Here is an 18500-nt window from a genome sequence, read left to right as displayed (position 1 = left end):
CCTATTTGATGAACCGGTTGATCGTTAAAATATTGGATTAATGAATAAAATGCATGTATGTACAATGTACATAGTTTTTAGGTGACTTTATTCTATACAAGTTTTGTTTGAAATTTTTTTTCTAGTGCCCATATTTTTTGAGTTGTTCCACGTATAATGTAGAAATGCCACCGCTCGGCGGGTGACGTGGCAGGCCAAAAGTTTTTTTACGGATGTAATAAAAACGAAGAAGAAATTTCCAATGCAAGTGGATTTTCACCGTTTCCGAAACGGCAAAATTTTTGATTTTTTTTTTTTACTTATAGAAAATTTTTAATACATTTTTTAAAATATTTTCCTTAATTTTATTCTTGCATCCGAATATAAAATAACTACTCAATATTATTTAGTTGTACGAAATATATACGAAACATACATAGGTAACTTGAAATTTACTATTTATCGCCAAACGTTAAATAACTCAAAAAGCATTAGAAAAAAAAGTTTCAAATAAAGTAATCTTAATAAATGGATAATGCATAATATGTATAATATATTAACGCCTATGCATTTCATTGATTAATCCAATATTTAAAGAGTTACTTGCCAAAGATGATTAACCGGCTCATTAAATAGGCCATAAATCGTAAACGGAAAGTTTTACAAAAAGTTTACAAAGTATAAAAGATGTAAAATTTTACTACCTAAAAAAAATTCCCAATATTTTTTGCCTTAAAATGGATAGTTTCCGAGATATCGGCCAAAAACTTTTATGTAAGATTGCGAGCGCGTAGCTCCACCTGGATCTGTCAGCATTTTGTGCTTTTATGGTCAGTAACTTATCCTAAAACAAAAGTGAAATTGGATGGGAAATTTAGTGCGAATTTGGCTAAATAAAAACAGCTTTGAATGGGGTAACAGTACTAAACTACTTTTTCTGGCACCAAAAGTGGTTTAAATCATGTAACATAGAAGCGCAAGCTTTTTGTTTAGATCGCATTTTTTTTGTGTCGCCTGACAACTTTCGAGTGAGAATTTTTTAACGGATATTAAGTTTTGTAGTCAGTACCTAGATAATTACGTTTTTTAGATTTGGTTAGGTACCTTCCAGGTCAGAGCCAGGGTGGGGCAAGTGCCCCACCCTGCCCCACCGTGGCTACGCCCATGACTCTGTCTGTTACGCTTTCCCGCTTAAACCTCTCAACCGATTTTGATGAAATTTGGCACAGACAATCTTTAGACCCTGAGAAAGAACATAGGCTACCTTTTATCAAAACACCACGCGGGCGAAAGCTAGTACGTAATAAAAATATTGGTCTTACCTGTTCCAGCCACCGAGATTTAAAACCGGAAAATCTGCTGCTAGACGAAAGGAACAATATTAAAATAGCTGACTTCGGTATGGCGTCCCTGCAACCAGCTGGCTCCTTACTGGAGACATCATGTGGAAGTCCACATTACGCTTGCCCGGAAGTTATAAGGGTATGTATTTTGTAGTTATTGGATTTGTGTTACCGATTGAATAAATTTTTTGTCTAACGATACGACAGAGTATTTTCTAGTGTTTGGTTTTACGCGAGTATTATAAATTTAGAAATTAAAGACTTTTTAACGGATTTTAAACGCGATTTATTCATAATATTATTTTCCCGACGTTTCAAACACTTTACAGCGAGCGTGGTCAATAATATAATGAATAAATCGCGTTTAAAATCCGTTTAAAAATCTTTAATTTCTAGATACGACAGATTTATACAATGGACTATATTTATTTTAAACCACATTGATTATTATTTTTTCGTTCAATAAAGTTTAAAATATTTTTTGTTTTGTTTTTTTATTTTCTTTACCTATTTATTTTTATTTTTATTTTAAAACACACTCGAAATAATTATTTAAAATACCTACTACATACATCACATACATCTTTTACATTGAATAAATTTCGATGTTCTATCCTTATTTATGAAGCATTAGGCAAAAAAGGAAACAACATACTTTACACATATGTATTTAATACAAAATATAACAAAGGTAACATTAAAAAAGAATGTTAGTATATTTGTACATAATTAACTGAAAACTACCCTCATTTGAAAACAATTAACCTAGAAATGAAGCTTAAATAAACAGAATCTTAAAAACAATTCGCTTGTTTTTGCAGACATTTATACTTAGCTCTGTCTCTTTCTATCACCTATAAACATATTATGTAGGAGCGAGATTACTACGTTAATTAAACATAGTATCTTACTATGTTAAATTAACGTAGGATCCAATAATATTCGTTGTAGAACATTTTCTTCTATTCTAAAACTATTAATCGGGAAAATTAAGCATCTCTCTCACTCAAATAGTAATTTATAGGCGATAGAAAGAGACAAATCTATAAACAAATCGATACACAGATGATTTAGAAAACTAGGTATCCTTTAAACGTGTCCTTAAGTTGGTGCTATGCACAAACATGTTTTTATTTATACTGTCCTAGTACATACATGTACTTAGATGAAGTCACGTTATTAAAAAGATTACGTTACTTAAACTAAAAAAAACATTTCATACCACCTTAACCATCAAAATCAAAACTATTTGTACATTACACAATTTTTCTATATACCCTCTTAAACTAAAAGTAGCAAGTAATGCAAACATCACGAAAAATGATATTGTAAGTAAAAGGGTATAGATACGTTACCAACACAACATTTAATCTTAAAAAACGTTACAATAACGCACACACGATTAGACATCAAAGTGAGATGGCATGATTCTATCGTAAGCGAAAAAGAGACAACTGAAGTAAATTCCGGCTAATTAGCCACATTTCAACGTGCCAGAACGATAACCTATCTACATATTTATTTTTAACAGCATTGAAAATACCCTTTTATTAATGGTATCCAACCACCTAAACTTTTGTACCAGTTATCACATAGAAAACTAATAATAATAGATACAGAAAATTAGTAAATGAAAACTATAATAACAATATAACTTAGGAAAACTAATACTAATTAAGTACTAAATAATACAATAGTATTAATGAGAAAGCCAGTTAGTTCTGACATATTTTACGATTGAAAATGTATTTTGAAGCTTTCACGAAAAATATATTTTCTTAATATAACAATCAACCTTGTTTAAAATTCGTTGATGTTTATGATTATTGCATTATAATATCTATTTTAGTAATATACTGAACTAGGAGAAAAACATTGTTTTTAATCTACCCTCAAGTAATATTATTGTGAATATCTTGCTCATAATTTTAATACTTATATGTTATAATGAAATTAAATATAATGAAGTAAATATACATATAAATGTTTTCTTAGAATAAACAAAACTGAGAACTTATAATTTGTTTTTTTTTTTGTAAAGTTTGAAAGATTATTTTTTATTTTATAAATTGTGATGATAAAGAATACAGTTTGAATACTACACACTTAAATATACTAAGTTTTAAAGAAGCTGTTTTGAACTAAATAAATACATATATCACAGAAAAAAAATCTTGTACTATTATAATAATATAAAAATTAAAGAGGAACTGAATTACTTGTTGAGCAATTTTAGAATTAAGTAAAAAATCTAAAAATATGATTTATATGTAAGTTAAATATGATTTCTAACCAAATTATTATAGTATTATGTATATATTATTATACTTATGTAACATATCCTTCAAAGTGTTTTTATGTATATTTTAAATACTGGTACATATTGTACATATTTTCTTTTAGTAGTTTATTTTAAATTGGTTTTTTTATTGGACATTTTCATTACAATTTTCTTACTTGTGTTGCAGAAATTTATACCATACTAAAGTTTTGGTTACAACCAAGGGGATATTTATTTTGGTATTAAAATGTATGTACATAGTTGGTACAATCAGAAGGCTTTAATTATACATGATAACGGATATTATATCTTTCGTTTATAGTCCAATATGAATTTCTAATAAGAAAAAAAAACCTATCAGAATAATAACAAAAAGTACAGTGGTATATCTTGTTTAAGGTAGATACTTAAGTTTTTAAAGAAATTAATTTATTTCTACATGAACCTAGAAAATTATGTTCTATGAAAGGTAGATAAATATATCCTAAGTTTTAGTTTTTATCCTAGTTATTTATAAATAAAAGCAATAATGTGCAAAACATGAGAATTCCTCTGAGGTAATTTAAGTGATTATTTTTAATAATATCAGCAAAAATACTAAGTACATGATCACACATATATACATACATAGTTGTGAAACTTTCTGAGTGAATTATTTTAATGGATCTTAGGTCTGATTTTTCAATCCTTGGTTAAAACTTATTCATCGAATAATATATTAAACTACCATTTCAAAAATATATTATAATTGTCCGTATTTGACATTTTATTATGTTCGTGCAATACTATAATGGACGGATAAATTTTAACCAAGGATTGAAAAATCGGCACTTGAATAATTTTATTTTTAACAAAATAAGTTTTTTGTGGAACAAAATATGAGGTAAAATAGTATCAATCAAGCTAATAAAGTTAATTAACTAGTGATTTTATATATTGCATAACAACAGAAAATGTTTAATTCTTTTACTTTTACATTGTGAACAAAAAATGTTTATAGAGAGCTCGCACACAGTACTAGTAAATTACCAGATACTACTACATAGATAACTGAAGAAAGAGCTTGTTTCTTAAGATTTATATGAATCAAATTATATAACACAATTATTATAGTAAAAAAACATAAAATAAACCACCAGAAAGTTCCAACCAAGAAAAGAAAGTGAATACCTCAATCATCATCCACCCTTTGTTTTTTACTCGTATTCGACGGCGTCTGCGGCGGCGAGCACCCCGTATCCCGCCGCTTCCCGGAATGTCTTGCACACCCAGACCTATTTGTTAACGACTCGCGTTCCCTTTCTTTGGTCGGAGAGAACTGCTTCAGCATCTCTACATCATTGAATATAACTTGAGCACCCCCACCGCATGTTGGCACTATATCTCCCTTGTATAACTTCGTTTCTAATTCGCCGTCTGTATCTTGTTCTTGCGATATGAGGCAGTATTTCGACGTTTTTGAGTTTGCTATGTCTTTCACGTGTGTTAGTTTGTTCACTAGTTTACTATTGCCAATGCTAGGTTTCATAACCGTTCCCATGGGGACGAGTTTGTTTGGCGCGTGTTCCACCCAGCCTCTGCCGTCTTCTGATAGCGATCTTCTGTGTCTAGGATTCGCTATGGCAACACCTCGTCTTGATGTTGGTGTGTCACGTGTTTCTTTTGTATGACCAGAGCTAAATGGTGTTAGTAAATGGGCTGGTAGCGCTCTCGGTGTAGATCCTGGTGTGAAATCTCTTCCGCTAGTTTGCGCTCCCATTTCTATAGTAGATCTAGGCGCTGCGTCGTCCCCACGGTCGTTTAAAGCGCAGGCAATAATACGCAATCTATTCTCTTTTTCTTCAATTGCGTTGCGGAGACGTTCCTTTTCTGTGTTTATTTCTTTCGCCTTTTCGTGTTCGGCAGCGATCTTGTGCTGGTATTTTCTTTCGAGAACCTTCTTCTGTTTCTCTTTATCGAGCTTATTTTGGCTGAGGAGGAGCTCCTTTTCTTGTAAGTCACGTTTCAGGCCAGATGTGTATTCTGTCATTTCGGCTAGTTTCTTTTGATGGTTTAATGCTGCGTTCTCTGTAGCAGTTAGGCGGTCTTCTAATGCTTTCACTCGTCGTTCAGCGGTGGATAGTTGATTGCGTAGAGACGTGTTTTGGATCCTCACTTCAATAGACTCGTTTACTAATTCTAACAGCGCAGACCGTAATCTTTCGTCTTTTATGTCCTTGCTTTGTTTTAACGTCTGTATGCGACTTATACGCATTTCCAAATGCGCAATTAGTTCCTTTATGATGTGAGATTCTTGTGGACTATTCATTTTAATACTTGGGAAGTCTGGTCCTAGGCTGTACACTAGTCCTAAATCTAGTTCTAAATCTTTTGCTTCCGGTTTCATTATCTTATCTCGAGCTGCATTGAACAATCGGTTTGCTTTACGTCGACCAGACATCAGACCTATAGTAGCTGCGACATCTGTCACTTGAGACTTAGCGACTTCTACTTCTGACGCTACTTCCGCGAACCTCATAACTTGTAGCGTCTCATCATAATCTTCAGCTCTAGGATTGGCACAGACAACCATTCTAACTTGACCTTCACCTTCAAAGAAATTTTTGAATAGATGAGTGAGCTTTGATTCGCGATATGGTACCATATTGTTAGCAGAATTAGTTTGATTTTCCCTTAACACCTCAAGGCAAGTACGGAGCGTCATTAATGACTTATTTATATTACCAGCTTCACGGAGGCGCTGTCCTGTGTTCTTTGTCCTATTGGTTCGTTCACTACCAGCCAAATCGACAAGGCTCAATTGACTTATCGAGAGGAACTTCTTGTTTTGAATAACAGCCTCTCCCATTTCATCGACAGGTGCCTGCACAAGTCTGATTGTGAAGATGGAGTGGCTCCTACTGGATTCTGTATTAAGAGTCGTATGAGCCATTCTCTTCCGCTTTAAACCTAGATAGAAAGCTTCAAATGCTTCCTCTGCAGATTTAATTTCAATCTCTGTTACGCCATGTACATACATGTTATGTGCTGCGTCTTCTCTTATCATTTTAACTGGTAAATTCTTACTTAACGGCCCGTCTTCAAGTAAATCAAATACACTGTTATTGTATACTTCTACATAAGTTACAAATACACCATATTGATTGTCTTCATTGATTCCCTCTATTTTTGTTAAATCATTGTTAGACATTGCCAAATCTGGGTTGGAATTATTTTTGCGGCCACTTTTGAATTTGTGTAATTCCTGCTGCCTTTCCAACATGGCTTCAGCTTCGCTTTGTATGTCGAACATGTTCATTTTATCAGGTTTGAATATATATTTGTGTGCTTGTAGTTCATTTATAGTTTTAAATATGACATTGAGACATCTGGGTAAAATACCACAATTGTTCGGTTCGCCGGTCATGGTGAAGGTTTTACCGCTACCAGTTACTCCATAAGTGAATAATAAGCCATTTTTACCTTTGAGCAAGCCTTCGCAGAGCGGCAAAGCGACTTTGTCGAACACGTCTTGTTGATTGGTTTCAGGCGGGAACACTTCTTTGAAAGTATATTTCATTGTTTTGTTGTTTTCGTTCCTGTAACTGATGGCTGTGGATGGCGGCGTCATAAGGATCGTTGTTGGAGACAGTATTTTGATACATGAAGTATCATTTTCACGCTGCATAGGCCGCAAACGGCAATATACTTGTACAGGATCCCTTTCTCCCTGGCATAAGTTTTGTTTGCTCCTAGCTGGCGTTCGCATTTCGTTCAGCTTCGGTTTCGATCTCGCGGACTTCATTTTCACTAATTTCACTAACTAGTACACTGTTTTCGATATTTGCACAAAAATTAGTTCTAACGGCTTGAAAAAATCAAAGCAACGGTCGTTCGTTTAGAAAACTTTAACCGGATAAATTTGATTGTAACGTCAAAGTGCGGAACGTATTTATCTATCTCGTTCACACTTATGTATTTGACATAACTATCGAAATTGCTCTCTCGCTTTTGCTAAGTAAACGGCTGGAAAAGATAGTCTATGCATTTTGGTCGGATTATATGTCTGTCATAGTTGTCATCAAAGTTTGATGTTGCTATATTTAAATAGCAGAAACCAAATTATTTAAAATCAAAATTTAAGATAAAATTAATGAAACTTGTATAAAATGATATTTATTTGATTTTTGTGTCCATTAAATGTGAGTTTTAATAATCTTTATAGATCGTATTTTGATTAAAGTATTATGGTATTCATAATCTGTACTTTCTAAAAATTTAGAACTTCAATGTCATCTGTTTCATTGTTTACAAACAATGCTGAGCAAATTTTTAAATTATTTTTCAATAAGTTTAAATTAAAACTTTACAGGGCGAAAAATACGATGGCAGAAGGGCTGATGTTTGGTCATGTGGTGTTATTTTATATGCTTTACTGGTGGGCGCCTTACCGTTTGACGATGATAATTTAAGACAACTACTCGAAAAGGTTTGTGCTTCATAATTATAAAAAAAAAAAAACTTTTATTTCGTTATTTAAATCTGTGATTTAAATATGAAAATACTTGTTTGACTACAATAAAGTATAAATTTTACTAAATTAAACTACCTACATTAATAGTTACTGTGTAAAACTCAAGTTTCTTTTTAGTTGTGCATAATAAATATTACTTATAAAACTTATTTGAAAAAAATGAAGGTTTGTTTTTATAGGCTACTATGCATGTTAAGGTAAAAATGTAGAACAATTCCTACCCAACCTTCACAATAGAGTAATAAATAACTTTATTAAATGGTCATTTACATATTATCTGTTTTGTCATTATAAAATTAAATGTTTTCAGGTGAAAAGGGGTGTGTTTCATGTACCCCATTTCGTGCCGCCCGATTGCCAACAATTATTAAGAGGGATGATTGAAGTTAACCCTGAGAAGAGGATGACGGTGTGTATTTCGTTTGTCTGTTTGTGTAGGGAACTGCTGTGTTAATATTGAAAATTAGTTTGTAGTTTTTATAGATGCCTAACCAATACATATTATATATTGAATACAAATAGGTGTTTCAGTTAATTTTTAACTATGTTAAAAACATGAGGAGTAATTATTCATTTCAATTGTAATTTTTTAAAGTGAAACTTTTATTACATCGTCTCAAACTTTTTGGTCTGTGTAGCGCATGTCGCGTGTATCGCGGCTGCCGAGTAGGTATACCTATTCGGCAGCCGACCGACACGCGACATGCGCTACACAAAGCAGTGTTCGGAACCGTTCGAACAGTTTCACTTTTACCGTGGTTTCATAAAACCACACAACATTTTTTTTAATTTGGCAATTATTATTCTTTAATTTCAATAGATTAGTTAAGATTGTATAGAAATTTGAATAAACTATGAAGTAAATTTAAATTTATAGATTTGCTACATCTGCACATTCTCTTTACTCATACTATAGTATACACGTCGCCTGCAAATTATTAAGTCAATGATATATCATTGACTTAATAATTTGCAGGCGACGTGTATCGCTTAACAGCAGGCGACATGTCTGCTCTGCTATCTGATAACATAACATAAAAAATACCTCTATTTAAATACTCATTTTGTGAACTGTCTGATTTTAAGTATGTGTTTTTGTAACAATACATTTTTGAAGTGATACTTAGCTTTATCGGGGTTGGAAAAAAATTTAGTGTAACATTTTTTCGTTACGCGTGACATTTTTCCGTTACGCGCCATCTTGTCCCTACCACGCGTGATTCGACGTATTTCTGTAAAGTTGCATATAGTAAATTATTTTTTGAAAAATAAGGTCATAAAGAAGTTTCACTTCTTACGTGTGTACACTAGTACATGCACACATTTTTTTTTAATTCAAATTCATTTATTTACAAGAATGTAGTTACAAAAAAGGTGTTATTACAATGTTAAGACGCTAATACATTCTACCCACTTTCTGGGTGTGCAAATATTTAATATACATAATCACACATTCCAGCTAGCAGAAATAACCCGTCACCCCTGGGTAACCGCGGGGGGTAGGGGCGAATTAGAACAAGAACTACCAATGATGGAGGTAGTACAAACAAGGGTTCTACCGACAGCAGACGCGATCGATCCAGATGTGTTGCAGGCGATATGCAGCTTGGGGTGTTTTAAACATAGGGATAAACTGATACAAGATTTGTTGAGTCCACAGTGAGTTTAAATTTACTGTTACTTTAAAAAAAAACTCCTACAAACCTTGTAACAATAATTAACATATTTATTGTTTGCTGGTTGTGGCAATAAAATAGCGAGACATGGTCTCTATAATATTCTTATCTCTATAATAATAAGTTATTTTATATAAATTACAATCTTAATTTTTACATAAAACAAACAATCATAAATATAGCAGGGAATAAGTGGATGTAACACTTTAAAGACAGAGACAAATGGCACAAATTGGAGGAGGCCTATACCCAGACATGGGTTCCTATTCAAGAAAAATGAATAATTCTCTCAGCTTAGTTTTCTTTATACATCATAATGTATAATATTATAGGGCTGAAGAGTTTGTTTGTTTATTTGAATGCGCTAATCTCAGGAACTACTGGTCCGATTTGAAAAATAATTTCGGTGTTAGATAGCCCATTTATCGAGGAAGGCTATTATTTATCATCATGTTAAGACCAACAGGAGCGGAGCAATGTTTGTGAAACCGCGCAGCACAGCTAGTAGTATATAAGTATAAATATGTCATTATAATACATGTTATAAAAGTGAAGTCCCGTGTCCACAAGTGGGGTAAGGAGCAGATGCATTGTACATCTATTTCACTGATCGATTTTCTTTAGGGACAAGTAGGTGATCAGCCTTCTGTGTCCTACCAGACCGAGACATTTTTTTTTCTTCGTCTCTACCGGGAATCGAACCCAGGACCCCTCGGCTTTACGCTCACGCATCAACCACTATACCAAGGAGGTGGTCACTTGTTATATGATGGGAAATAAAAGGCAATACATTACATAGCTTACAAAGGCAAATAATTATTAATTATTAATTTAATAATAACTTTCAGCCACAACACAGAGAAAGTGATATACTTTCTCTTGCTCGAACGCAAACGACGTCGGCCCGCACGTGACGATGAGCCACGCCCACCCGCACTGGCTGCTCCCACTGACCCGCCACGGAAACGACTTGATACTTGCCGGGTGAGATACACACAGTCACACACATACACCACTACCACAGTATTACAATATATTTCCTACAGTACGGCGACGAATGTACTTATGCAGAGAAACGGAGGGGTACTGGCGGGGGGTCGGGAGATGCGGGCCTCGTACCGCAAACACGCTTAGTTTGCAGTACTTAGCGCGAAAGGACGACGCAGTCGTATTTTTTGTGTAATAATTTTATTATACTTACATATTCTATAATGGCACGCACAAACTGTTCTGTGTATGGATGTAAATCTACACAGAAATCCCAGAAGGAAACAATATTTTTTAGATGGATTGTATTTGTAATTTGTATCTGTAGAATTATTTAAATCAAAGCTATGATGTATATGTTGTCCTCATTCTTTTCTTATCAGATTGTTCGTCCGAATGGGAATATATTACTTAGTTAAATTTTATAATAGACTATTAAGATCATCCAAAAATAAAGTGTCATGTTAATATTTAGCAGTGCAATATATATAATAAATATTTATGAACAAATAATTACATCAGTTATAATAATCGCAATTATTTTGAATGTACATAATAGTTATAATCACAATTGTTTTATTTCCCATTTGTTGCAACCCTAGCATATTTTAATGTGGCAGCGTAAGTACCTACGCTGGCGGCGGCATCACGTGACATCAAAGGCGTTGCCTTACTGTAGAAAATATATATTGTAATATAAGAACCAACACACATAGACAGAGAAATATACAAAATTATGTACGGACACAGATTTTATAAACGTGTACATAGAGAGACGGAAAGAGAACTATACAAATATAACTACAAAAACAAAGTGTCAAACTGAAGGCGTTCACCGCTTTAATAATAATCAAATCAAATATTTTTAACTAATAAAACACTAAAATGATTTCAGGTTAACGGCCAGTCAGCTCATTTCGGACAGATAAGCGAAGGGTCACCGATCACACCCAGGCGGTCACAGTTCAGGTGAATATTCATTCATTTGTTCATTCAACACTAAAAATTATTTATTCAAAGGCTCTTAAGATTCCTTTAAACGTGAAATTTTACGGATTTTTTAGTCTCTGATAAATATAAGTCCACTGTTTTCAAGTTAATAATTAAATAAAAAAGCCTGCATTATAAATTTATAAGTGCTAGCAATATATTGGTGAAAATTGTATTGAATTTCATGCTATTTTTCTGTAGTGTCTAAATAAACAAACTGACAAACAGATTGACATTGTTTAAATAGTTGTGCAGCTAACATGGAATTTATAGATGTATACTAGCGGTCCGCCCCGGCTTCGCCCGTGGTACATATGAAAAATAGATGTTGGCCGATTCTCAGACTTACCCGATATGCACAGAAAATTTCATGAGAATCGGTCCACCCGTTTCGGAGGAGTATGCAGACTAACATTGTGACACGAGAATTTTATATATAAGATTTATTTGACTTCCAAACATCTTAGTTTGACACTCTCACTTAAAAGCGTTTGACACTCTCACTACTATAGATATAGCAGTAAAATAATACGATGTTGCAGTAACCATTATTTATTTCATGCACTTTCATGAATAACATACAATTTTAACTGTATATATATGAGTTATTCGAATTGTTTACAATTTTTTATAGTCAAGTAAAAAATTACGTTATACTGGTGTTCTTCAAGGAACTGTCTTTGGACCTCTATTCTTCTTTCTCTATTTTAAGTTAAGCTTTTTAAACTCTTTATTTTATTCCTACAAATATAGAGCCTTTTTACAACAACAATCTATTAATTGATTTTCATAATTTTGCACATGTTTATACTTGTATAGTTTAACATTTCCATTTTTTTGTTATGTATTTTACGCATATAATATGTAAAGACAGTTTAGTCAATCAGTTGAAACTCAAACATTTATTTTGTCAACTAGACTTCGTTTAAAAGCGCTTTTGAATTGCCAAGATGAAAATCCATGGAAGATTGTCGCGTAAGAACCACAGGACAGTTCTTTGGCCACATTATTATGATTATGTAAATATTATGTAGAATAACATGATTTTAAAAGAGCAACTACGGATTTTCTAGCCGTTTCTTCTCCTTAGAAACTGCTTTCCGAATCGGTGGTAAATGATTAAACTATGTAATGACTAATGACGATTCAAAAGTGCTTCTAGAAGAAGTCTAATTGAATAAATATTTGAGTTTAAAATAAAGAAAATAATTTTTCTAAAAGGGTTGTTGTTGTTGTAAAAAAAGATATTTTTGACGTGATAACGTCTTATAATTCGATATAGCCGGCTGCACTCACGAAAAAACATGACTTATGCGGCGTTACCTCGCTCTGAGGCGTTCCATGTAAGGCTAAAAAGCACAATCGGCCTTAAGACGTTGTCTCGTTTACCTATCGTCAGTAAACCGACTTTACAGACAACCAATTTTTTTATTTTGTATAATTTGCGGGTAGTTCACGATTAACATTAGAATTGAGGGCAGGTTTGGTCGTAGCAGGTCCTCCAGCCGACGGACTGAGGGACGCAGCTCGCCGCAGCTGTCTGCCAGCCCGCCTGGTGAGTTTGGTGTTTATTTAATACTAGCTTTCCGCCCGCGGCTTCGCCCGCGTTTTCAAAAAAACCCCGCATAGTTCCCGTTCCCGTGGGATTTCCGGGGTAAAACCTATCCTATGTGTTAATCCAAGTTCCAAGGGTTCTATGTGTGTGCTAAATTTTATTGTAATCGGTTCGGTATTTGCGTGAAAGAGTAAGAAACACACACACAAACTTTCGCATTTATAATATTAATTAAATAAAATTAATTAATTAGTAGGATAGGATGATATACATAATATAATATTAATTAGTAGGATTTTTTGTTGTTTTTTGAAGGTTAAAAAAAATATTTTTTTTCGTTTTGTAGCGTTTTGATGTCATTGAGTAGGAATATTTTTTGCGCGTATGAAATATTAAATTTAAATGAAATAATTAATATATGTTAATAATATTTTCAGGTCACACACCGCATCGTGTTTCTTCACTAGGCGGCACCCCGGCGACGCCTGGATCGCCTTTGGGTATATTTTTCATTTTATTATACTAATAATATTACTTATTATCATCTATTTATTTATTGATTGTGTAATGTTGGATCCTTACTTATTCCTCACTCAGTTCTTTAATATTTTGTTATCTAGCATTCAAATGCTTTATAAATGAGAAATTTTCAAAGAATAGAAAAAAATCGATCACTCAGCGGGTTGTGATCGCGCGTTGTTTAAGGTGTGTTTTTTTTGTGTTTTTTGTGTCTGGAGATACTTAGAGAGTGATACATTATAATGTGTATTTCAGTCTGAAATTTATGAATTACAATAGATGGCGCTATTTTAAAAACGTAACGTGTACGACAACTGTTAATTAATTAATTAAATCTCAAAAAGAGACGAAATTACATTAAATGTATGTCATTCTTACTGTTACCACTATATCTCGTCACCAGCTGGACCGATTTTGATAGAACTTTGATTTCAGCGTCACCTTCCGTCCGCGAACATCATCACCAGAGGGCTAACTCTACTGGACCCACGATAAGTCTGAATATAAGTGAGTAGTACTTATATTATATCAGTCTATACTAATATTATAAAGCTGAAGAGTTTGTTTGTTTGAACGCGCTAATCTCAGGACTGGTCCGATTTGAAAAATTATTTCGGTGTGGGATAGCCCATTTATCGAGGAAGGCTATAGGCTATATATCATCAGGCTAAGACCAACAGGAGCGGAGCAATGCGGGTAAAACAGTAGGGCACAGCTAGTAACTGATAAAAATATAGATTTAAATTTATTCTTACATATAATATACGCATTTAAGCAAATTGGGTCAGCAATTCCGTCTGATTAGTGTTTTAATTTGAATAATTTTTGATTTCAAATAATTTCATCGTATTCTATCTGGAAAACATAATTGAAAAATTTGATTTGAAATTCTATTTGATTTTCTAAGATTATTTGTATTCATTCGATTCTAGGAACTTATAAAACTACTAGCTTTCCGCCCGCGGCTTCGCCCGCGTTTTCAAAGAAAAACCCGTTCCCGTGGGATTTCCGGGATAAAAGCTATCCTGTAACAGACAGACAGACAGAGTTACTTTCGCATTTATAATATTAGTATGAATTTGATTTTACCTCACTTGATATTATAATCTAATCAATTTATTTAAACAATTTCAGGCGGCGAACCAGGCGAAGCTGTTATAATAATAAACGAATCGCCAATGGTCGGGTCTTCCGTCTCTGTCCGACCGCACAGTCCGTCTCACTCGCACAGAGGTAGATTATATTATAAAACCTAGTATAATATAGAAAACTTAAACACACGTGTCAGAAGTGAAACTTCTTTGGCAAGATTCAAAGATACAAAAATCGTCGCCTTACTTCATGACGTGACGGTATTGCCATGACGCGCGACTCTGAAGTTTTATTCTCATCGCGCCTAAAGAAGTTTCACTTCAAAAGTACTAAAAAATATATGTACATCGATTCCATAGAACGTGACTCGATAGAACGTGCTCCATGTATTATCGACTCGATAGAACGTACTGCATGTATTATCGACTCGATAGAACGTGCTCCATGTATTATCGACTCGATAGAACGTACTGCATGTATTATCGACTCGATAGATCGTGCTGTGCGTATTATCGACTCGATAGAACGTACTGCATGTATTATCGACTCGATAGAACGTGCTCCATGTATTATCGACTCGATAGAACGTACTGCATGTATTATCGACTCGATAGAACGTGCTCCATGTATTATCGACTCGATAGATCGTGCTGTGCGTATTATCGACTCGATAGAACGTACTGCATGTATTATCGACTCGATAGAACGTACTGCATGTATTATCGACTCGATAGAGCGTGCTCCATGTATTATCGACTCGATAGAACGTACTGCATGTATTATCGACTCGATAGAACGTGCTCCATGTATTATCGACTCGATAGAACGTACTGCATGTATTATCGACTCGATAGAGCGTGCTGTGCGTATTATCGACTCGATAGAACGTGCTCCATGTATTATCGACTCGATAGAACGTACTGCATGTATTATCGACTCGATAGAGCGTGCTGCATGTATTATCGACTCGATAGAGCGTGCTCCATGTATTATCGACTCGATAGAACGTACTGCATGTATTATCGACTCGATAGATCGTGCTGTGCGTATTATCGACTCGATAGAACGTACTGCATGTATTATCGACTCGATAGAACGTGCTCCATGTATTATCGACTCGATAGAACGTACTGCATGTATTATCGACTTGATAGAGCGTGCTGTGCGTATTATCGACTCGATAGAACGTACTGCATGTATTATCGACTCGATAGAACGTGCTCCATGTATTATCGACTCGATAGAACGTACTGCATGTATTATCGACTCGATAGAACGTGCTGCATGTATTATCGACTCGATAGAGCGTGCTGCATGTATTATCGACTCGATAGATCGTGCTGCATGTATTATCGACTCGATAGAGCGTGCTGCATGTATTATCGACTCGATAGAGCGTGCTGCATGTATTATCGACTCGATAGAGCGTGCTGCATGTATTATCGACTCGATAGAGCGTGCTGCATGTATTATCGACTCGATAGAGCGTGCTGCATGTATTATCGACTGGATAGAGCGTGCTGCATGTATTATCGACTCGATAGAGCGTGCTGCATGTATTATCGACTCGATAGATCGTGCTGTTTGTGCTATCGACTCGATAGAGCGTGCTGCATGTATTATCGACTCGATAGATCGTGCTGTTCGTGCTATCGACTCGATAGAGCGTGCTGCATGTATTATCGACTCGATAGAGCGCGCTGCATGTATTATCGACTCGATAGATCGTGCTGTATGTGTTATCGACTCGATAGAACGTGCTGCATGTATTATCGACTCGATAGAACGTACTGCATGTATTATCGACTCGATAGAACGTGCTCCATGTATTATCGACTCGATAGAACGTACTGCATGTATTATCGACTCGATAGAGCGTGCTGTGCGTATTATCGACTCGATAGAACGTACTGCATGTATTATCGACTCGATAGAACGTGCTCCATGTATTATCGACTCGATAGAACGTACTGCATGTATTATCGACTCGATAGAACGTGCTGCATGTATTATCGACTCGATAGAGCGTGCTGCATGTATTATCGACTCGATAGATCGTGCTGCATGTATTATCGACTCGATAGAGCGTGCTGCATGTATTATCGACTCGATAGAGCGTGCTGCATGTATTATCGACTCGATAGAGCGTGCTGCATGTATTATCGACTCGATAGAGCGTGCTGCATGTATTATCGACTCGATAGAGCGTGCTGCATGTATTATCGACTCGATAGAGCGTGCTGCATGTATTATCGACTCGATAGATCGTGCTGTTCGTGCTATCGACTCGATAGAGCGTGCTGCATGTATTATCGACTCGATAGATCGTGCTGTTCGTGCTATCGACTCGATAGAGCGTGCTGCATGTATTATCGACTCGATAGAGCGTGCTGCATGTATTATCGACTCGATAGATCGTGCTGTTCGTGCTATCGACTCGATAGAGCGTGCTGCATGTATTATCGACTCGATAGAACGTGCTGCATGTATTATCGACTCGATAGAGCGTGCTGCATGTATTATCGACTCGATAGAGCGTGCTGCATGTATTATCGACTCGATAGATCGTGCTGTTCGTGCTATGGACTCAATAGAGCGTGCTGCATGTATTATCGACTCGATAGAGCGTGCTGCATGTATTATCGACTCGATAGAGCGCGCTGCATGTATTATCGACTCGATAGATCGTGCTGTATGTGTTATCGACTCGATAGAACGTGCTGCATGTATTATCGACTCGATAGATCGTGCTGTGCGTATTATCGACTCGATAGAACGTACTGCATGTATTATCGACTCGATAGAACGTGCTCCATGTATTATCGACTCGATAGAACGTACTGCATGTATTATCGACTCGATAGAGCGTGCTGTGCGTATTATCGACTCGATAGAACGTACTGCATGTATTATCGACTCGATAGAACGTGCTCCATGTATTATCGACTCGATAGAACGTGCTGCATGTATTATCGACTCGATAGAGCGTGCTGCATGTATTATCGACTCGATAGAGCGTGCTGCATGTATTATCGACTCGATAGAGCGTGCTGCATGTATTATCGACTCGATAGAGCGTGCTGCATGTATTATCGACTCGATAGAGCGTGCTGTTCGTGTTATCGACTCGATAGATCGTGCTGCATGTATTATGGAGTCGATAGAACGTGCTGTTCGTGCTATCGACTCGATAGATTTTGCTGCATGTATTATCGACTCGATAGAACGTGTTGCATGTATTATCGACTCGATAGAGCGTGCTGCATGTATTATCGACTCGATAGAGCGTGCTGCATGTATTATCGACTCGATAGAGCGTGCTGCATGTATTATCGACTCGATAGAGCGTGCTGCATGTATTATCGACTCGATAGAGCGTGCTGCATGTATTATCGACTCGATAGAGCGTGCTGCATGTATTATCGACTCAATAGAGCGTGCTGTTCGTGTTATCGACTCGATAGATCGTGCTGCATGTATTATGGAGTCGATAGAACGTGCTGTTTGTGCTATCGACTCGATAGATTTTGCTGCATGTATTATCGACTCGATAGAACGTGTTGCA

At 35.4% G+C, this 18500-nt stretch overlaps 2 protein-coding genes across 2 annotated transcripts in view; one reads left to right on the top strand and one right to left on the bottom strand.

Annotated features, from left to right (window-relative positions):
* Positions 1–18500, top strand: part of sff (BRSK family serine/threonine-protein kinase sugar-free frosting) — a 41626-nt gene that overhangs the window by 2734 nt on the left and 20392 nt on the right. The window contains exons 5-14 of the mRNA XM_089713222.1: positions 1311–1461; positions 7955–8071; positions 8427–8525; positions 9576–9775; positions 10641–10776; positions 11675–11748; positions 13263–13324; positions 13762–13824; positions 14279–14350; positions 14978–15076. Coding sequence (XP_089569348.1) covers positions 1311–1461; positions 7955–8071; positions 8427–8525; positions 9576–9775; positions 10641–10776; positions 11675–11748; positions 13263–13324; positions 13762–13824; positions 14279–14350; positions 14978–15076 — 1073 coding nt within the window. The remainder of the gene's footprint in view (positions 1–1310; positions 1462–7954; positions 8072–8426; positions 8526–9575; positions 9776–10640; positions 10777–11674; positions 11749–13262; positions 13325–13761; positions 13825–14278; positions 14351–14977; positions 15077–18500) is intronic.
* pav (kinesin family member pavarotti) lies at positions 4679–7476 on the bottom strand. The gene has a single exon (XM_089713260.1). The coding sequence runs from the start codon at positions 7385–7387 to the stop codon at positions 4775–4777; it is 2613 nt and encodes an 870-aa protein (XP_089569386.1). The 5' UTR covers positions 7388–7476; the 3' UTR covers positions 4679–4774.

The sequence above is a fragment of the Colias philodice genome, chromosome 30, assembly GCF_061535455.1.
Source record: "Colias philodice isolate Cphi_HAF_F1 chromosome 30, ilColPhil1 Martin Lab GWU primary, whole genome shotgun sequence".
Lineage (NCBI taxonomy): Eukaryota > Metazoa > Arthropoda > Insecta > Lepidoptera > Pieridae > Colias > Colias philodice.
The sequence above is the reverse complement of the archived record's forward strand: the minus strand, read 5'-3'. Positions and strand labels throughout refer to the sequence as shown.